This window comes from Lepidothrix coronata, unplaced genomic scaffold (assembly GCF_001604755.1).
Source record: "Lepidothrix coronata isolate B3197 unplaced genomic scaffold, Lepidothrix_coronata-1.0 Scaffold182, whole genome shotgun sequence".
NCBI lineage: Eukaryota > Metazoa > Chordata > Aves > Passeriformes > Pipridae > Lepidothrix > Lepidothrix coronata.
In genome coordinates, this window is record NW_016690362.1 from 814,058 (window position 1) to 836,563 (window position 22,506).

The 22,506-nt window shown below is 41.8% G+C and overlaps 2 protein-coding genes across 3 annotated transcripts in view; both read left to right on the top strand.

The window, feature by feature from the left end:
• Nucleotides 1-10,154, top strand: part of LOC108505037 (desumoylating isopeptidase 2-like) — a 53,623-nt gene extending 43,469 nt beyond the window's left edge. For both annotated transcript variants that reach the window (XM_017830634.1, XM_017830635.1), the window contains exon 5: nucleotides 9,259-10,154. In XM_017830634.1, the coding sequence (XP_017686123.1) occupies nucleotides 9,259-9,501 (243 nt within the window). In that variant the 3' untranslated portion in view covers nucleotides 9,502-10,154. The remainder of the gene's footprint in view (nucleotides 1-9,258) is intronic.
• Nucleotides 10,155-14,205: 4,051 nt separating this feature from the next.
• The window catches only part of LOC108505039 (cytochrome c oxidase assembly protein COX16 homolog, mitochondrial), a 45,723-nt gene continuing 37,422 nt past the window's right edge, over nucleotides 14,206-22,506 (top strand). The window contains exon 1 of the mRNA XM_017830637.1: nucleotides 14,206-14,301. Coding sequence (XP_017686126.1) covers nucleotides 14,242-14,301 — 60 coding nt within the window. The 5' untranslated portion in view covers nucleotides 14,206-14,241. The remainder of the gene's footprint in view (nucleotides 14,302-22,506) is intronic.

Consider the following 22,506-nt stretch of genomic DNA (forward strand, 5'->3'; position numbering starts at 1 on the left):
ATGTCTCTAGAGAGAGAATATTATTTTGGCGAACTGGGGATCTTGTTCTTGGGCTGAAGTGGCCTTGAAAAATACACCTAGAGGTTAACAAAGTGAGCTTGGCCCATTCTTTGTTGACACAGGAGGAAAAGAGAGTCTTCTAAGCATTTGAGGTAGTTTAGGTCAGCCTTGGAAAATTCTTTAGCATCCTAGATGAGGCTGGCTACTAGAGGGCAGGGATTATGAACCCTGTCACAATTGAATGCTTTGCAGCCTGTCTTAGACCTGCAGCACTTCACTTGTGACTGCAGTGCAGCAGGAGATATCTTTGTGATTGGCTTTACAGCTGTCTGGTGTATACTTCCCTGATGGTGTGGCTGTCTCAGCTGTGCTTTGTCAAGGTGGTTGGAGCTTTGGTAGAACAGAGGGACTGTATTTTACTGGTAGAGGGTGTGGAGCTGTGCTGAAGTGACAGGAGACGGTGGTCAGTACATATTGTTTTCTTTCTGGATAATCAGCTGTCTTTTTTCAGCCACAGCAAAACTGACAGCATATAACAAACCCGCATCAGAATCCTACTTTCCTCAGAGAAACTTAATTTTCAGCAAATTCTCTGAAAGAAGGAAGGTTTGCTGAATCAAGGACCAAATGAGGACAGTTTTTAATCATCAGTTAATAATTCAAGACTAAAGCTTTTCAGGTCCATCCCCAGGCACATGTGAGTTTTCATCATAAAGTTATTAAAAACCAGGAAGCTCTCCTTACCCTGAAAGCTATGAGAGAGAAAGGCTTAAACATGAAAGAAGGGAGATTCAGGTGGCATTTGAGTCACAGTCAAAAGCAGCAGAAGCTTTTATAAACCAATCTTTAGCAAATCCTAAGTAGACAAGTAATACTCATGTTTTCTTTAGTCAGCAATTGCTTTTCAGCTGCCTCTGTTGCAGAGGAGGTAGGTGTTTTGTTGAGTAAAAACCTAAGTGTAATTCTGTTAATGGCAGGGAAGAAAAATGCTCCCAACAGACATAAAGGACAGAAGGAAGTGAACGAACAAACAAACAAATAGCCACAGGACAAGAAGGAACATTAGGAAAGCTTTATTTCCCGGTGCCTGAGCCAGTCCTCACTGAAGCTGATGGAAAGCTTTGCTTCATTGCAGCAGCCGTTGAACGTTGTTAGCTCTATGGGGAACAGACTATGTTTGTTTTCTGGTTTTTAGCTGCCATGTATGTTTAGAATAAGCTTATTTATAAAGATGCCCTGCACCCATAAATTTATCCTCATGGTTTCAGATTTTTCCTTTTGTTTCTTCCTGTATGTATGCACAACTTTGACTGCATGCAGTTAATTAACTGCTATATCGCATTTCCAATGTGGTGTCTCATGGGAAAATGTGGGAAATGACATTTCCAGGTGTAGTTTGTCTATCAGATGAGATATTTGAAGTCTTTGGGAATTTCTTAGAATGAAGGCTGCTATAAAAACATATTTTTTTTCCCATCATTAATCTCTCTAGCTTTGCTATCATGAATGAGTCCATAGGCCAACAAAAATTATTACTAGGATAACTCTTATATGTACTTTTCAGCTCTCAGTCCATCGTCTTTCTCACTCTCTACTTGTGCATGGGAATAATATGAGGAGGGAAGTAATTTGAAACAGAAATCAACACTCCCTAAGTGGCAAGTTTTTAGCACATCATTTCAACTTTTTGGAAAAGGGGTCCTTTTGCCACATATACCTCTGCAGTCACTTTAGGTTTTCCCTTTAATGTGGTCTATCTAGCAAAAAACGATTAAAATTGAAGATATTTTAAGAAGAAATTAAAAAAAAAATGTGAGCTCTCTGGGGTTGGTGTAAATGTGGGTATTTTTATCCATCTAATTTATTTTTTCTGCCTTTTGCACCTGCCTTAGCAACCTAAAACCCCTGTTTCCTTATCTGTTATAAGTAAGCATGATTCCTTGGAGCTAAGTTAGTTCACACTGTCTGGGGAGTTCATATCTAGTCACACCATCATAGAACCTTTGAGTCTCTGTGTGCAAATGCCTGAAAAACATGCTTCATTTCTAAAAATGAAGATGGCAAGAAAAATCCCTGTCCTTTAAACACTGCCTGTTGATAAATGAAAAGTGTCAGGAGCGTAAATGAACTGAGTGTGTTGATAGGCTTTTGAGACTGGTACCTTTCGCTTCGAAGTCCTGCCAACACTGTCAGACAGCAGGTCTTTCCCTGTTCATATGAGTATTCTCCCTTCTCATTGTATGTCCATCTGCAGCAACCTGCCTCTCCCTAATATTAGGAAACACGGCTTGAGACTGAAACACAGGACTTTTCTGGTTAGCTGTGCAGAAAAAATAGATGTTCTTGATGTCCATCTCTCTATGCATATGGATTGGCCTAGTCCTGTTCAGCATGTCCATAACACTTGAAAGGATGACCCCATTAGGCAACAGCTGTTCTCAGCCACTGATCTTGAAACAGCAGCTGCTAGGAGAACGCAATTCCTCTTCATGACATCATGATAATAGGAATGAATTGCAGTTGTTAATTCATTTGGTGGGATATTCTTTATTTTAAATGCCATTAACAAGCCCAGACTTAATTATACTCAGCTTTCCCCAAATGGTCATCTGTTATGAGGCCACTTGCTGCCTGTCCTATCACCCTGCAGCTGTTGGCTGTACTTGTAAGTGCTTTTTACAAGGACCTTCATGCTCAAGAGGGTATTCCCATGCTTCAGTGTTGGTACAAGACTAATCAGTGATGCCACTCAGAATTCAACTCTAAATATGGTTCAACAAGATGTCACATTTGCAGCCACTGTGTCTCTCCACTGGTAGCCTGGCCAGTGAAGCTGAAACAGTGCTATGAGTGCTGAGGTCCTTTACGCCAGATGTCTCATTTGACACAGAGCTACCTACTCCATCGTCTCTGCTTAGAGTCTGCAAAAAGGCAACTCTATCCTTCTACCAAGGTCCACAGAAGTGACTAACATGTTCCAGCTAGCACCATAAGGGGAGCAAGACTGTAGGTATTAGTCCCTCTTTTCAAGGTTTTCCTTTTTTCTTCACTCCTGGCTAGTCTCAGGCAGATGGTGCAGATGCTACCTCTGCTTTACAACACCCACAGCCCTGGGGAAGACGTATAGGAATTGCAGTGCCCTGCCTGCTGTGGAACAAAAAAGGATTGCCCAGGAGAATGGGGGCATTTCAGACAGTTGCTTAAAATAATTTAAAATTCCTTTGACTTCTACCTTTGACTCGCATCGCTACCTCCCAGAACACAGCCTCATTACTGAGCTCATTTATCCTCATCTACAGCTTCTCAGCTATACCTCTTCCTGTCTAAGTCAGAGGCCATTCCTGGCTCTGCTGAACATAGTCTGCATGCATCCTCATGGCCCAGTGCCACCTCATCTATTCTGTTGATCCCCACAGGCTAGTTATATTCCCTAGAGTAGAAATTGTCATTTTTAAACAGTAACTATACAATAAATCTGTTTCAAGCAATTGAACTTAGCATGCCAACTCCACCAAGGTGAGACTGTGCTTTCGGGTGTTTTGTGAAGGCTGTATGTCCATTCTCCTTCAGAAATCTTATTTTCAGCATACACACTATGTACAGCAGCCGATCAGGAGCACAGAGCTAGAGGTATGTTCTCTGTTGATGCACCCAAATTCCCTTAGCTCTGCCAGCACTGGCACCAGGTGGCAAGATGGCAAAAAAGATGTCTGTTCATTGAGTTAGTGGTTTATTCTGGATGTGTCCAAGAACTAGTTTAATCAAATTGGCACAATTCTCTTTCCATATAGGCGTTTTGGCTACCCTAACATAGCCTGCAGGCTTTGCCTGGGCAGATGTGCTTGTTTGTATCTAATGGCCTTATTCTGAAATTCTGATAGGCAACATCTATGCTATATTGCGTAGGCCTTGTAGGAGCCAGCTCATGCAAACATGTAATGATGTATCATATATCATGCAATCATGTAATGATTCCCCTTGGGCTCTAAAGTCTTTTCTCTCAAAGTGCTCTGGGGTGTGTGTTAGACTTCTCGGGTGCCAATAAAAGCCCTTTGCATTCTCTAAGACACACCGAGGGGAATATTGCACAGTATCTCAAATGGATACATGTCCCATGTGGATGCCACCTCATTTTTAGCAATGCTGCTAAGTCAAAAATCAGTGGGTGGTTCAGCAGGTGTTCAGTGCTGAACTCTCCAAGCCTCAGTCTGACGACAACAATTGAAGGAATTAGCTTGTATTGTTTGAGGAATGTTATATTGCCTCTGCTCATTTTGATTTTCATGGATTGGAGCACTACACAGTGCCTTTGGGAGGGCTCACTTAAAAAAAAAAAATCCTCGGTGCCTTCTATGCATGGCCTGAATCGCCCCAATTGCATCATCCAGCACAACACATAACCTATTACATTTGAGAGATCTCTTTTAGGATCTACTCCTGATCAGCCCTTCTCTTTGTTTTGATCGGGGCTCAGCCTGTTACACTATCTCAGATAATATCTAGCATATGCCCATAGACTCAAAGCTCTCTCAAAATGCAGCACATTGATAACATTGTCTTCTAGAAGGCAGGAGACTCAGCATCTTCCATTGTTGGATGGCATTTCAACCCATGTTTCCCAGCTGTGAGGTAGTTTGCCTGCCCACAGCAAAGCTTTACAGGGAAATGTTAAGGCTTGCCAAGCAGGGACTTAACTCTTAGGACACTTAGGAGAGGGAAGAGGGGTACAGGGCAATTTGTACATTTTAGACAGTGACTTTTAGTGCAAAATGATACAGTTTAAGATGCTTAAAGTATATTTTGTATCCCAAATTACTTGTTTCTTGATGAGTTGAAATCCTGGTGTGGATTTGACAGCTGCCTAGAAATAGCACCAAAACTGTCAGGTCCCATTTCTCCCCTCCTTTTGGCTTCAGCCACGCATGTCTGAACGGCTATTCCCGCAGCTGCCAGCCGGGTCATTCCCAGTTCTTACAGAGTCCCCAGAAGAAGCTGCAGCGGTGGGAGACTTACTTGTCTTTCTGTCACCAGGTGCCGCTCAGTGGAAGCTGCAAGTACGTGCAGCCTCCTCCCAGGTTTCTGCCTGAAGTGAGGACTGGTGTAGGTGGGCAATCAGAAGTTGTGCTCGCTGTCCCACATGGTGGATTTCAGTCTGTGATAGGGACTGGGTGTCTCTGAAGGTTGAGAATAATTCACACTTTCAGAACCTGAGAGTGAGAAAAGGATGAGAAGGGGCTTTGATAGGCAGTGAGAGCTGCACACTGTTCACAGGGGGTTTGCAAAGCTTAGGGAAGCCCTACATGAGCAGATGTGTTCCAGGCATTGCTGCCACTTGTCCAGCCTCTCACGTACTCCACGGGGTTTCCCATCCCAAACACTTTTATGCTTCAGACAAGTAAGCTTATATCTCACATAGGTTTAGCCCTTCTGTGGACTGTATGTTTCTTAGCCCCTTCTCTAGTCAGCTACATATCAAAAGGCTCAGCTTCTTTCTTTTCCAATGTCAAGTTCAGGGTCACTACAGGTGTCTTAAATTTCCTAAAGGAAAGGTAGCAGGACAATTTGTATGGTGGTCAGGACCAGCAATTTCTGACCCGTAACAGTTTATTATTTATTTACAATTCCTCTCAGAGTTAGCACGTGATCTATCACAGAGAAGTTTACCCCCTTCAAAAAAGAAAACCTCACTTGTTTGGTAAAGAAGAAAAAAACCCGTGTGAAATCTTAAAGGCTAAAAACATCTGAAAAAGGGTTCTGTTGATGGTAATAAAGGAAGGTAACAGGGTTCTGTGAGTTTATCATTGCAGTGTGTGGTTTTCAGTGGAGAACTGATCTGCAGTAGGTAGATTTTTCTGTAACTTTCTATGCAGTTGTAAAACATCCACTTCATCTTGCTTGTGCTGTTTTATTTAAACTCAATTGGCTTAATCCTACGGCAGCCAGGTTTATTTGATGTTTCTCCATTAACTAAGCACTGCTGGATGCTCCAGCACAATATGCTTTATGGCAAGGAGTGAGAAACACAGAAGCAGACTGTAGTGTTGGTGGCATTCCCTGCCATTGCCCTTTTGCTCCTATCGAACATTGTGTTCTGCTGTGGAATAGTAATGAGGCTACACTGACAAGAGGTGACTTGACAAGCATGACTGAGGAAAGGGAAACCACTTTGACTTTATCATTATCCTTAAGCTCCACAAACTGCCCTTTGTTGCTTGATGGCCTGATGCCCACACATCTCCGTTCTTTTCCTGGCTCTTTCTTGCCTCACTAATTCATTCTGGGTGAAGAAGCTCCCATAAACAAAAGGAGAACATCTCAGCTTTGCTTCCGCATTGGGAAGTGCTATTTCAGTTGCTAGGGAATCTGCTTAGAAAATAGAGCCAACTCTTAAAAACAGTATTTCTATTTCCAGGCATCTTACCTTATGCTGTTCTGTTGTTTCACCTAATTTTCTGAAGAATCATACCCTTGTTTAGTTCTTTTGTTAATATCTGTGAGAAAGTCTTTATTAAAACTTAAAACTGCTTCAGAACTAAACTCACATGCATGCATACATCACAAGGAGCCTAAACTGAGTCGCTTTCTACACTGGCAATATGCTGCCTAAGTTCCCGGATAGGAAGAAAGAGAAATGCTACAAAATGTAGAGGCGCAATTGTACTGAAATTTGTGACCTTGGCTCAGGGTCAAAGTACTGTAGTGTAGGCCAAAGTGTTCAAGTAGAACACATTGAATCCAGTCTTAAAAATTCAACAGTATTCTTGTGAAAATGGTCAGATATGTCTGGTGAGAAAATGAAATGGATCAGCCAATTTTCTATGAATGAGTCTTAAGTAGAGGTTATAATCTGAGGTTATAATCTGAGGTTATAATCTGAGGTTAGGTAGAAAGCAGCATTGGCAAGAACTGAAGTAAAAGTCCTTAGAGTGTATTAGGTAAAGAACAATCTATGCTTGCAAGTAATTTTAGCAGCTAAATGGCTCTGTTCATGCTCTGATTCCTAATGATAATGTCTCCAATTTCACACATTGATTTTTAAATAATGCATGTCAAAATAAAGTGAGTTCTGTAGTCCAATTAGCAAAGTCACAGGTTTGCTGCCTTCTCCACACCTCATTGGAAACTCCATGCTGTTGGAGCAAGCAATTCCCTTACGCTCAAGGTAACTATTGGAGTGGGGCTTAGATCATTCTGCCCAGGCCTTACACATAAAGAACCAGCTGCTCATCAGCCATGACAACTGTAGTTGGCACAGTCCATCCCTAGAAAATGTTTCAGTCGTTCTCCCCGAAAATTTCTTGAAAACTATAAGCACTACATTTCCCTTATCAATAGAATCAAAGAATATGCAGAGTTGGAAGGGACCCATCAGGATCCTTGAGTCCAATTCCAGGCCCTGCACAGGACACCCCAAGAGTCACACCATCAGCCTGAGAGCATTGTCCAAATGCTCCTTGAACTCAGGTAGCCTTGGTGCTGTGACCTCTTCCCCAAGGAGCCTGTTCCAGTGCCCAACCACCCTCTGGGTGAAAAACCTTTTCCTGATATTTAAACTAAACCTCCCCCGACTCATCTTCATGCTGTTTCCTCTAGTCCTGTCACTGGTCACAAGAGTAAAGAGATTGGTACCTGCTCCTCCACTTCCTCTTGTGAGGATGCTGAAAACCACAATGAGGTCTCCCTTCAGTTTCCTCTCCTCCAGGCTGAACAAGCCAAGGGACCTCAGCTGCTTTTTTTAAGACTTTCCCTCCTAACCCTTCACCATCCTCATGGCCCTCCTTTGGATGCTGTCTAATAGCTTAATGCCTTTTTCATATTGTGGTGTCCAAAACTGCACACAATATTCAAGGTGAGGCCACACCGGTGCGGAGCAGAGCGGGACAATCCCCTCCATCGACCGGCTGGTGATGCTTTGCCTGAGGCCCCCCAGGACAGGGTTGACCCTGTTGGCTGCCAGGGCACTGCTGACTCATATTCAACTTCCCACTGACCAGGACCCCTAGGTCTCCCTCCACAGTGCTGCTCTCCAGCCTCTCATTCCCCAGCCTATACACACAATCAGGGTTGTCCTGTCCCAGGCACTGAATCCAGCACTTGCCCTTTTTAAACGCCATATGATTACTTCTCACCAAATAATCTCCTTAATGGACTACAGACAATCACCCTCTTAGTTTTTGCAGCAATTAGTATTAAATTAAGTGTGGAGTTTCCTCTCTGTCTTTCTTGCTCCATGGGAGACAACAAAGGAAGGGAAGGAGAATTCAGGTATTATGGCTAATGAACCTGCCACAAGTAGGGCTCTAGTAGACTGGTGTAGGGCTGCACAGGCAGTATACTTATTTACTAAAGACAGGCTCTCGAGGCATGCCTGCTGATCAGTTCCACGTGCCTCTTCTGTGTCTGGTACAGGATACGGTAAAATGTAAAGGGAAACAATCTTTATGTAGTCTAAGCCAGATACAGCTATTAAAATCTGGCACCTGTATGTATGTGTGGTCATGTGCTACAGAAGAAATGGTCTGCTGCATGCAGAAAGTTGTTTCATTGTACTGAATTTGATATGACCTTGGAAAACAATATCTGTGCTAGCAGAGTGTAACCCAAATCAGTGTCAGGAGCATCTATGATGGAACAGGCCTAGTGAGAACCTAGTATTTTTTGTTTGTTGCTTTTCTCCCATATTTAGGAAATACCGTATGAGGAGAAATTAAAGGGTGGTGTGCTAGGATAGGAAAAGGTCCCCCAAACACTGTAATTTGACTGATCCAGTGTATCAGCCCAAGGAGGAAAAGGGAGCAGCAAGAACAACTTCTCAGGCATCTCCATCTCCCTAGTCAGACTCAGCTTCTTCTCAGCTCAAGGTCTGTCCAGGCACAGTTTAAATATTTTTCCAAACTTTTTGAGCTACTTGGAAAATGAATGCCATTGTCTTGGTTGAGAAGCACCAGCAGGCGTGTCCTTTCACCCATGGACTGCTGGGAGAACACAGTCGCCAAAGGCATTGAGAGCCATGAACTGTTTTCCCTGGTCTCTGCTGTGATGCTGACAAGGGCTATGGCTGGCAGGGCTCTCTGTGCATGTCAAGCAGTTGTGTAGACATTTACAGTTACACTGCTTCTGACTGCAGAAGATGCTTCTTTGTCTTCTGAGCAACAGGAAATTCACTGTGCTATAGTGGTGGTGAGGATGGGGATGACATGGCCTCTATGCTTGTGTTTTGATAGTATTGACCATGTTTCTTTTTGGTTTGCTCTACAGATATTATGTGGGAGAGAGATACCCCGCTGGGTGAACCGCCTGGCCTACTTCAGCTCATGCATCCCCTTCCTCCAGAGCTGCCTCCCCAAGGAATGGCTGACCCCAGCAGCCCTGCAGAGCCACATCAGTCTTGGCCTCCACAAGGAGGAGCAAGGGGACACAACGGATGAGGAGTCACCCTCCACCTCTGCAGCCCCCTCAGCCTCAGGCACATCACGAAGCTGTAGACATACTCGTGTCTAAACTGTGCCCAACTTGCCCCCAAATAACATCCATGCTCTCATCCTATTTATTTCTCACACCCTTTTGCACACATTGTTTTCTCTCTTCTTCAGTGGACAACACAGGGGAGGGAAGACTTTCTACTTCAGCCCCTTTTCCAAGGGCTGCCACTACAGTTGCTTGGCAAAATGACTGTGAACCCCAACACAGAACTGAGGAGTGTGGCGACTAAACTGGATGCTCCTCGCAGGGCCCCCATGACCCTCAATCCACAGAGAACTGCTAAATCTCTCAGGCATGAGAGCATGCGTACGGGCAGAGTGCACATACTGTGATGTTCCTTCTCTGGAACTGTTTTATCTTTTTATCTCTTCTCCCCACCCATGTAAGCCCAGCAGGCTCTTCTCCATTTTGGCTGGGTTTCCCCTTTCCCTATGACAAATCTCCTGCCCATACCCAGTGAAGGAACCAGAGCCAGAACTCAACCTTCTCATCTCTTAGACCAGCAACAAACTCCAGTTAGCCCCACCCCTTTTGTGATTATCAGGTTTCTAACTCATGTGAAGGAGAAATGAAAGGTGCTCCTATTCTACAACCACCAATTTTCAGTACTCAAATTTAAGAGCTCAAATGACTGTCCTGTTCTTGAAAATAATAACAAAGAACCTAGAAAATGAATGTGTTACTGTGGCTTTTCTTTGGGGTCAAAAAGAGGATGGGGCTGTAGTGGTTAAAGGCAGCTGCTAAGTAGATGCAGAAATGACTGTTGACCATATTCATGCTTTTTGGCACAGACCCCTCTCAGTTCTCCTAATTTTAGGCAATATTCCTGGTTTCCTTTTTTCCCCCATATTCCCTGGGGAATCTCTCTCCTAGCTGACATTTGCTGGTTATATTTTGGGGAATGGCCCTTCTGAGCCAAACGAAAAGGAGAGTAAATCTGTTGGGAGGGTCAGTATTTCCTTCAGATTTTCCTCCTGCACTCACAGACCTAAAATATAGCCGTCCTTCCCTGGCCTATTTTTGAGCCAACCCAAAAAAGTAAAAAATAAGTGGTGAACCCAAAGAATGTCAACCTGTTCCCTTCTCCTCCCTTTTTGGAGGTGGAGGGGAAACTTAGGGCCACATCTGGAAAGTGCAGATAACCCTTCCAATGCATGGGCCACCATGGTGCCTTCCGTTGTGTGCACTGTTTCAGTGGCATGAAAAATGGGCACAGCTGGCTCACTGACCTCTCCAGGCTGGCTCCTGACAAGAATCCTGACAAGAATTTGGATGTATTTATAGATGTATTTATGCTAACTCTGACAGCTAATGAGAAAGCAATGGAGGAGGAGAGGACAAGTACACTAACTCTTCTACTCAATTACCTCACTAGGAATTCTAGACAGGAGGTGCAGGAAAAAATCAAAGGGGAAATCCAGGGCCGCTCTCTCCCTTGCAACTCCTCTTGGCTACACAAAGGAGGACAAAAGATGAACAGGCACCATGATGAGAGGGGGTTGCTGTTTTAGAAATGCTGTTCTCAACAGTTGCTGCCAAGTCAGAACTTCCACCCTCCACCCAGAAAGAATGACAAGCTCCTTTTTTTGGTCACAATTGCATGCTAAATCCAACCAGCTGTTTCTTTAGCTCAGGTATATAGAAGTATGTGCTTTCAGGGCTGAAGTTCTTGGCTATGATGTACATCATGTCTGCACAGACAGTGCTTAATGGTTTGTTACATGTGCATGGCCTTAGTGAATCAGGAGGCTCTGGAGAGATCTGTTGGGTGGAAGTGTAACTCACAGGATGGCCTCACGCCACTGCCTCCTGAAGTGATGCATGGTGGGGCAACAAAACCGTTATAACATGACTGTCTTTTTCATCCTCTGTACAAATTGCTGCAAGTTCTGTACTGAACTAAAGTCATGTTCCTTATTAACCTTGGCTGCTCACAGCCAATGCTGCATTATGAGCAATTCTGCAGCTCCTAGTAACGACTCCAACACTAATCTTGATTACTCTGGTTTGTCCAGGAATGTTTAATAAGATTTCCATCCTGATCTCCATGCCACTGCCCAGAAACCGTGTTACACAATGTACTATTTTGCTCTCTATTCCCCTGCAGTCGTGGTCATTGCAGCCTAAACTGGCAGTGCAAGCTTCATTTGTCTGAAATTTCCAGGGTTTCTGCCAATAGCCAGCAGCACATTATGTGCAGTGAATTTTAAAGGTCCTCCTCTAGGGAAAAGTGAGAAGAGGCTTTTCCAGAGCTTTTGTCTAGGCCAGGGAAACTGCAGTAGGAAAAACGTAGTTCCTGTTGTTGTGATAAAAGCCAGCCAGCCAGCCATCACCCTTGTGTTTCTGCTCTGCACCTGAGCTCCAGATAAAGCATCATGCACTCATCTAGGAGACAACTAGGGCTCCAGAGGCACATTTCACACAGAAAACCCTCTCGCAGCATTTCACAAAGGAAAAAATGCTTAATTGACTGTATGGTAACCTGGACAAGAAAACTGCATTCAGCCTCCTTGGGAACATGAATATGTGCTTGAAGTATTGGGAACAACACTCGAGGAGAGCTGTGAACATCATAAAAACCCCCAGATGTTTGTTTACCTACTTTTATGTTTGTCTGTCTGTTTATGACAGTAGGGGTCACATCAAGGAGGTATTAAACCTGTGCTGTAAATCAAAACTAGAATCTATTCCAATCTTCAAAAGTATTTCTCCCCACCCCTCTCTGTTCAAGGTGATCAACCAACCAACAATGACAAGAACAAAGAGACACTGTGGAAATAAAATATATATTGATGATAGTTTTACCTCTGTAATTTAACAGCATTTGAGATTATTAAACATGAAGACATTTTAAAATCCTAATTTACTGTTTCCATTATTACAAAATTATTGCTGTTACTATATAATTATATCATATTTGTACTTAGTCACACATTTGCTTTCTCTTGCTGCTTTCTCTGCATAACAACATGGGGCAATTTTAGATACCACCAGTTATCAATGAAAACAAAAAAACTAGCTTACAAATCTCAACAAGAGCACCCTATGGCACTAAAACAAACACTTAACCCTTCTCCTTACTGCCAGGATTTTTGGTGCCCTTTTAAAAGTTGGGATGAGAGGGCACCAATTCTGCACATGGGCATCAGCAGCTGTGGGTTATGTCTCTAGCAGTGACCTAATAGTATTCAGGTGGGACTGAAGGTGGGGTTACTCTAACACTGGAATATTAGAGGTACAAAACAAACTGTTTCTAGGGAAAGAGGAGGAGGAAAGTAAGTAATAACCTCTTTTCTCAGTATGTCTTTATCTATAGTAGCAACTCTCTTAATTTCAGCAGATTATTTTTACTGATTTCTTTTTAGTCAGTTGCCTTCCTCTTCCTAAGTCTGTGATTTGAGGTCTATATCTCTCAAACTGTTACAAAGTTTTAGAGGGAACAATCGTGCTTTCAGAGGCCTTGGGTGAGCCAGTTACCCAGCACTGAACCTGTACTCTGTGATGAGTTCATGCCAGGCTCAGCACAATATGGGGATGGACACAGACCTGTTCTCTTGCTCTCATTGCTCCCAGCAGATAGTTTGCATATCTGGAATTCAAACCCATGTTGCCTTTGTGTTACTGAGGTACTCAAGAAATAGTCATTTCCTGCTATGTTATTTCTTTTATTCTTCAGTTCTGTTTATTTGTCTCTAGGCTGGTAAGGCTCTCAGAACAAGTTAGTGGACACAGGATTGCAATAATATTAGCTTATCATTATATGTGTTTGATTTTCTTCTCATTTTAGTTCCTACATATGTGCTGGTTTGTTGTTATGTTCAGAAAAGCATCTCCACCAATTCCTTGATGTGATTAATGGATAAGACCAAAGGAAGTGATCATCAGTGTTTCATTTTCAAATGTTCTTAAAATACTCTTTGAGTTGAGGCAGCAGGTGCCCTGTTCCACTGTATCCCTGCTCTGCTTGCCATCAGGCAATTAATTGGATTGTGAAAAGCCTGTGTAGTGTGACTCAGGAAGTACGCAAAAGAGGAGCTGTCATTCTTTGTCTCCATTCTGCCATTGCCACAGGCTACCAGAACATGGCAGAACCTCAGGCTATAGTAATATAGGAAAACATTGCAGCCCCTGCCTGGAGAATATGCGCTCTTGTCTCTAACAGGTCAGTGCTCTACCATTGTGAATGGGGCTGTAGCTGAGCGGTGTTTGAGTGGATGACATGGCACATTTAATTCCTATCAGGTATGAATAACTATTGATTCTAAATCTCAGAGTAAGGCTGTCTGTTGGTGCTGTTGTAGCCGACTTTACTTTGAAAACGCTATAAAGGGGTTTTTTAGTTCATTTTGACTGGGATAAGGGATAACAATGCAGAAGAACAGACAGTGTGATCACGGTAATCTTCCTTCCACAGGAAACAAGGCTACAGAATGAATGATACAGCTAGTGGCTAGGCCCTCAGAACTGCTTTAATCAGAGAGGTGTGCATTCGGAGGGGGTGCGTGGGTGTGAGTGAAGGAAGAGGGGTGGGCCGTGGGTGATGCCCACAGCGCTGTGGCGGCTCTGCCACCGCAGCTCGCCCCGTCAAGCCCCCCGGGGCACGGAGCTCACCCGGCTCACAGGCCGCAGCGGAACCAGCGTTGCCCAGGCGGAGCGGCCGCTGTGGCGGCGGAGCCGCGCCCCGCCGGAAGCGGCAGGGCCGGGCCGGAGGCGGGAGGGCGGTGCCAGGGCCCGCGGGGCGGGAGAAGCTGGGGGGGTATGGAGAGGCTGCGGAGGCTGTGGAGGGGCCGCACCATGACCTTCGGGGTGCCCCTGCTGGTGAGCGCCGAGGGGGGCGGGGAGGTAGCGTGGGCCGGCACAGCGCGGGGAGAGCGCTGCTGATCGTGGGCGGACCGCGGCAGGTGGAGTTCTGCGGGCGAGGAGGAGGGGGACGCGTGTGGCCGGTGGGCGCTGCTTTTGTCCCCCACCTTGTGCCCGGAGAGGGGATGAGCCGTGTGCCCGCTCTACCCGGAGGTCTTCAGAGTTCAGGGACAGAGTTTTAAAGTATACCCCTAAAGATATTCCTAGCTGGAAGATGAGGAGAGTGCATCTTGGTGTTGGTTTGTTTTTGTTATGGTTTTTTAGGGTTTTTTTTTGTGGTTTCTTTTTTTTATTTACAACAGCACTTATAGTTTTTTTCTTACTTGCTTTAGCTTTTCAATGGATTTTGAACTGCAGAGGCACCGTTGGTCTGATAATTTGTACATCTAAATAAATGGAAAGAATTGGAGTGAAATGAGTTGATGGGTTATAGTTACAGTTGTGCTCAGAGTGATGAGGCATAACTTTTTAGAGCAGTCGAAGTTAGAAAAAAATACTGTCAAAGGAATAAAACAAAATTATAAGACTCTCTTATACACATTACCTCTGTAATTAGTGCACATTAGGTTGCACTTTCCTGTCCTAAGTACCTGTGTTCGTTAAAGGAAAAATGAAGCCATTCACATCTGCTTATAGATAAAAACTCAGGAAGGAAGACAGAAGCATCACCAAGGCCAGCATGGTTTCTGTTTATGCAAGTCATGTCTCATTTTCTAAATACACAATTGGTTTGCAAAAATTAAGCACATTTCAAGGTGGATAAAGAATAAGATAATTCCAAAATAAGGATAATTCCAAAACTCTTATAATGCTCCTAGATAAATTAATGGCATCTTCCTCAAATATTCAGCAGCTTGCCTTAGAAAAATAGAGTGGTCCAGAGAAGGACAGTGACACTTGTTAGAGTTTAAAAAAGTTCAAGGCCATTTATTTTAAAGGGATTTTACACAGGTTCTAGAGTAAGGACTTTCAGTGGAAATTATTAATGCAGTTGAATACGCCAAAGTATCTTTTATCACAATATTGATGACGGCATTTGTAAAAAATGGAAACAGTTAAACCAAACAGAACAACAAAGTAGTGTGATAATACCACAACTGTGAATCATGGGCATCAGCAACTCCCCTCCCTGTTATTGCATACAACTTCTTCCTATAACACCTTTGTTAAAGTGACCAAGCACAGTGTTAAAGCTGTTTAGATATCCTGCTGCATGAATGTAAACCTAAAAGGCTGGAGATGTTGAAGATGAACTGTAAAGACTAGAGGAGAGCAAGCTAAAAGATAAAGCAGACATTCCACCTTTAAGGAATGCTTGAAGGAATTGACTTAATTTATTTTAGAAAAGTTTGAGCAGTTCTTACATTACATATTGAGAGTGGTGATTGGGTTTCATAATTTGGGAAATTATCAGATGTTAGGAAAATATTATTCTATGTTAAGAAAGAGCACTTGTGATACATGCATCTGGTTTTTAAGTAAAGGTTAAACAACCATCTGACTGCAGTTCTGCTTTAGTGCTGGAGCCAGGACTTCAGCTTCCCAGGCCAAGGTAGGCCTGTGTTTGTCCTTTTGGCCATCCTAGTGTTTTTGCGTGGTTTGCCATAGATCATAGCAGAAATTTTTTAGACTAGTTTCTTTGACTTTGTACTGCCTAATATCATTCCATTCCTGTTACCACAGAGCTCTCTCCTCCAGACACAATATTATATAGAAGAATATTCTATTATATTTCTTTCCAAGATTTCATGTCTCCCTGCCTTAAAATTATTCTCCCTTGTGAATACTTCAGAATGTTTCTGTATTGCTGCCCAAAAGCTTCCCAGGGAGGAAGAAAAAGGAAAATTCATGCAATTCTTGTCAGTTCCCCAGCTGTCTGCTGAATTCTGAAGGCATTTCTGAAGCTGAACAGAATTGTGCTAAAAGATCAATTACAGCAAGAAAGACAGTGAATCTAGGCACAGAATCAGAAGGAGCATGCCTTTGCAACCCTTTAAATCCTGCTGAATTTGGTAATAATTCTGAAACCAAAAGTTTCTGTTAGATTCTTGCATTCTGTACATAATTTTTTTTTCACTAGACAGGTACAGTACTATTCTTCAGTACTGCTGGACTTTTCATAAGTACCATATTTGCTTTTTTGATGGAAAAATAATCACATGGCTTTCATATCTTGCCTTTTTACACTGCATATTTGAATGAAGAATCCCTGTACCAGTTTTCCTGAAAGCTTCAAGGTTAAAGAGATCTTCATTCAATGACAGATGAGTGTCTCAATACACAACGCCCGAAATATATCTTTAAAATATTCGTACTTTTTAGTGTAAATTATCTTGATAATTTTTTCTGTGTTCTTTTCAGCTTGGGGCTGTTAGAATATTTCAGTGAAGAAGGAGTTTTCTTGGCTGATCTTTAAACCTCATACTGACAGCAGCTTTCAGAGTAAGATGTGTAAATCACAGTTTTCAGTCATACTTTCTCAGTAGCTAAGAATGTTTCTTTGTGAGCACCAGCAAGACTCTAGGGGGTAGGACTTAAGCCTTTGGGAAACCTTGATTTGTGAATTTTCCTTTAACTCTGTAAACTTTGTAGATAAAATATCTCTGTGTGGCACAAAACAGTAAAAATGCAGGAGAGAGGGATGTAACCTGGTGTGGAATATCTTAACAGCTTAAATACTACCAAGTGAGTAGTCCCAAAGCATTTCTGAAGGTGGTAACATCTCTGTAGATGTTAGGAGGAACTCCAGTGACCTTAAAGATGTATCTAAAATTTGCTGTTGTGATGATGGAGGACCGTGCCACCTCTGTGGTAACTTAAACATCCTTGTCACCTATATTTTCATTGCTGTTTACTGTCATGATAATGGGAACTCTTTCCTTGTTACATGAAGCTTAACTTACAAGTCTTCAGCATGGTTCTATTACAGAAGAACTTCAGTCTCTGCTGCTTTAGATTCCACAACCAGCTCTACCTGACAAAAAGGATATGTCTGTCAATGTCATGTTGCTGTGGTGATGCTTCTGTAGGATCCTGAGAGAGCATGGCTCGTTGGTCTTGCAGCTAGTAGATCGAGTGTCAGACCTTTCTCGTGAGACACCGAACATGTAAGGTTACTTCTCCAGTGCAGTTAGAACATTTGAAGGTTGTTGAAAGTTATTTTTTCTGACAAGTATAAGTGGTGGTTCTATATAATTGAGGAAACATGTTAGGATTTCAAAATTGCAAAGCAGTAACAAATGTAAAACACATATTAAAAAAACCCATTATTTCATATGGTGGTGCCACTTTCCAAAACTTGCCTTTATGGTTCTGCCTCTGTCTGATTCCAGGCAAGGAGTTTTCAAATTCTTTTAAGTTCATTTGGCGATTTTTATTGCAGACTGAAAATAAGTATATTGCGCTATGTATGTAGTAAGGCACATTTTCAGATTTGCACTATGTTGCAACGTTCTCCGTATCTATAGCTGTACGTTTTGACCTTTTCACATATTTCTGTTTAAGTTCCCCCCCCATCCTGTAATGACTACTTTTACAAGTACTTTGCTTCTCCTTCTGGATCTTGTCTTTGGTGTTTTACGTGGTGTGCCTGGTGTTGCCAAAGGAGAAGACAGGGGTAGCTTGGAACAGTGACAGATTTTTCTATGAATAAATGTGTTTCTAAAATCTACTTCTATCAGTGTTGATGGACACAGACTGTGCTACAATGCTATCTACATTGCTGCCTGGAACAGCGCAAGTTTACTTTGATAAACACTTGGTCAAGAGACACCAATAATGCATGTCATGTACAGGACAAGAAAAAAGGTCAGATTTGAGTGAGTCCCTAACAATTCTGCAGCAATGTGGTCAGTGCTTCCAGGCACCAGTAGAGAAGGTCAGTGACATCTCAGGCTCTTGTTAATGAGCCAGTTAATTTGACAAAACAAAACACCTCTTGCAGATATCAGAAAATGAAATTACATGTCTGCGGATTAGTTTTGTTCACTGGTGACGTCAGGGTCATCTGGGAGCAAAGACTGATGCCCAGAAATGTTTTGTAAATATTCTGAAATGATATTGTGTTGTGCTGTGAGTCAGTGAAAGTTTTACAGGGTTAATGGGATATTTTTATCATTCAAATAGCTAAGTTTTCAAAGATTTCTTTAAATACAACATTCCTAGTTAATTTCATAAAAAACTGCTGAATTCTGAGTCCTGGGGTATGCTGAATATAAGGCACACTTTTCCTGACAGATTCTGGAGGATCTGCCTGCAAAAAGATGATATGAACACTGAGAAATATGGAAGTAATCATCTTTGAGATCTATTGTTGCTATTGGTGTCTATGAGTAAAAACTTATTACATTATCTTCTGATATTGTTTGAAGAAGGATTACTGCAATCAGCATTTTTCACTTTTAGATATTGCCAGTTTTATTGTTAACATCTTTCACATTATTTCCTTGAACAATTCATAATACTGAATTGCAGGACTTTTATTAATATCTATTACTTCATGTAACTTTACAATAAAATTTTACATGCACAGAACAGTTGTGATTTAAATGTTAATGCAGTTCTGAGAGATGAATAGAAGTTAACATTTACCCATGAGAAGACAATTCTGATTTCTAATATTTCTAGATAAATTGTGATTGCCTGTAAAAGTCTCAAGTATTACATCTGCAGCCTAGAAAAGCAATAAATACATAACTGTTTTTAGTATTTTAAAGCGGTTGCCCCCAATCAGTGAATAACATAGTGTTGCCTTTATGCTTCAGTGACTCATATTGTAAATATTGGGTCTCTAAGCCTATGATGAGAAGCGTCTTCAACTTCTACTGTGCTTCTGCTTTGCGTCTCCTGTTCATCTATGTGTGTTTGAATCCACAGTGTGGAGCTGTTTGAGGCAAAACCACCCCCTGGAACTGTTGTGCTGGTGTGGAAACCAGTGTTAAAGCTGAATGGGCTTCTGTGGACTGCAGTTTGTGCAGTCTGAATTAGTTGACTTCCATCTTTCAGTTGACTGTAATCTCTTAGAACTTCTGAGCTCACCATTTGAATCAACACGTTAAACTTTTCATTCTTAATGTTTGAGAACTGTTTTCCAGATATACATGACAAACAATAGGCACTCTTTGGTACTTGAGATTTCCCCTCTGTTTCATTTTAAAACATAGAGTGCATTTGCATTGCTTAATGCTGTTAGAATGGACCAGTCTGGCACTTGGGGGAACCAAGGTTCTTTTTTGATCGTCAGAACAGAAACAGAAGTACAGATATGCCTGTTTAAAACTCTGTGTATTTAGTCCTGCTCTAAGTCTCCAACATCTTCAAGGGTGTTGATGGTAAAAATGTAAGATTAAATGTTCTGTAGAGTAAAAATTAATCTTCATTCCCTGTCCAGGATTGTCAATAAAGAAATATTACTAGTTGTGCTTCTTTATGTTCTTTAATGATGGTTTCAGTTTCTTGCTGTTTTGAGCTGGGCCTAAGACATCACAGGAGCACCAGCTTGCCACGAGATGTAAACAGTTGCTCATTGTACTTCATTATCTTGGCTAGATTTGAACCTGTGAGTAGTGGGAATGATAATTTCAATAGGGAATTGAAATTTTGGCCTTTAAAAGCTTATGGAGAAAATGAAGGTGATGTTTAGAAACTGCAGCTTGACCACTACGGCAGACTTGGTTTCAAACAGCTGCAGAGTGAAATTCCCTTGTCTGACCAGCCCAAGGAATGTGTGTAATGCAAAATGACAGTGCAGTGGCTGAAAATGGCCTTTTCCACTCATTCATGCTGAGGAACTTACAGGTTTCTATCTCTTCTGCATTATTCTTAGATTGGTTTCTATTACATGGATTTTCTGTGTTTTAAAACCTGTTATGAATCAGATATTCTAATAAAGGTTTTGTTTTCTCCTAAGACATTGGCTAGTAACATTGAAAGGTTATGGACAGTTTTTTTGGTTTTGTACTCTGGCCTGTAGCCACTCAAATTGCAATCTTTAAGATCGTTGCTTTGAACACGGCCTTACATGGAGCCAATTAACCTGATACCTTGGGCCAAGTTTAATATTCTGCACATGTTCTACATGCTGTGAAAACTACACTCTTCTGCTTTATCACTCAGTTACAATTGGCTCCAGTTTATACCAGCTCCTGTCCCAGGTTGCCAGCATGGGTATCCATCTACTGGCATATTTCATCCTTTTTTGAAAGTAATGCAGTTCTGCCTTGCTACAATTTGTGAATTCTAATACACGCATTAAGTCAGAGCATTTGCTTACTTGATGTGCTTTTGAACGAAATAACTACTAATGGATGCATAGTTTTGGTTTCTGTTTTACCCCAAAGGAGGCCTCCGATGTGAACTAAAAATGAATTCAATTTTTTGCAGACAAGAAGTAAAGGTAGACCCACTTCTGCTTCCATTGAGAGTGGGGAGAGGATTTAGTAAGTTTCTGAGAATTTGTGCTGTTTCTCTCTCTTTGCAGTCTCAGCATTTGAGCCAAGTTCAGGAATGGCTGTAGGAAATAAACTTTAGAGAGTTAGAGCTGGCAGAGGGGGGCGCTTCAGGTTAAGATGACTTGCCTGGGTCTTTTCTGGGACTGGCAATTTGCCCTTCTACTTTATTTAGGGAACAGAAAAGAGACTTCAGTCTTCTGGGCTGCCAGATTGCCATCTTTCACCAGTCTTGCACTGCACTTATGACAGTTCTTTAAAAAGGAAGCCCCAAAACTCTCTTTGCTGTTATCACTGCAAAGAAAATGAAAATAATTTATGACTGCTCTAGTTTTGAAGCTCCTGATGAATAGCTGGAGAGTTTTGCAGCAGCGGTCTCGAAGAAGAGGGTAGAAAATTACTGTGTTCCTTCTCCATTGATATGTATCATAACATTTTCTACTACTTCGTGATCTGTGTTGCCAGCACTAAACATTGTGATTTGGTTAATTTAGGGATTTATGACTTTGTTATAATCTGGCTTTCACAATTGGTATTGTAGTAGGAATGGTTTTCTCTAACAACAGGGATGCCTATAACGTGCCAAATTGCTGGTGCTGCCGAAGAAATAGTTTCTTGTTATTTTGTTAACCCAGTGAAGTGAAGTTGGCTGCTTTAGATTATGCAGGAAACTAAAAAAGTAGGGATCTGTTGTAAGTCCTAAGTTCTGCTGTTATGAGCCCTCAGTGACCATCCATTTTAGTTGGTGACAAATACAAGTATTTCTCATTCTAAGATGTGGTTCAAGGGATCAGTTTGATGCCATCCATAACTGATTGCATAACATACTTCCCATTGGAGAAGTGAACAAATAGAATTTTAAAAGAATGTTATTAAAGATAATTTTATGTCATTTTTTTAGATAAAATGTTTATTGAGGTTGCTGAGTGTATGTGACAGATGGTGCTCTTATGTCACATCCTATCTTTCATTTTGTTTTGGAACATACAAGTCTTCCATGCATGCATAATTGCATTACAACATTGTGGGGTTTTTTTGTGTACTCACTGAAACATAAAGGATTAATCCAATGTGGGATCTTTACTGGGGGGTTGTGCTAGCAGTACTGTTAAGCTGTTTACTTTGGTGTTAAGTGCTGGCTAACTAGTATGGTGTATAATTTTTGCCTTCCTAAATTAAACTTCAGGTGTAAAGGAAAAAGTGAGAAGTTGTTATCATTTCTTCAGTCTGCTGAAAGCATTCAAGTAACTAGACAGATGATGTTCACTATATAATAATGTTTTATTCTCTGCATTGTGAAGCACATAAAATGAATAGTTCCTTCACAATAAAAGAATACAGGTATATATGAACTTTCCAGCTTGAGTATCCTTCAGATGCCAGTGCCTTAATATTTTATGATGTACATTAAGTATCTGTATGAATCTAAAATTGTAATGAAGAAAAATATATATTAGTTTTCATTATATGTGGCATTTTTCCTTTTCAGTTAACTGGAGAGTGAACTTGAGTCTGACTTCATTAGGATGTTTCCAACCTAACTGTTTTATTTATATGTTGTCCTGAATAGCTTCTCCTGTCTCTTTATACCTGGACTAGTGGATGGAACATGCTGGACTTTGCTGTTGCCCTTGGCTTACGTTGAACAAATTTGTCCATTGTCGTGCTTTTTTACCTGAAGAGTGTTTGCAAGGAATATAGAGGCTATCTCTGTTTT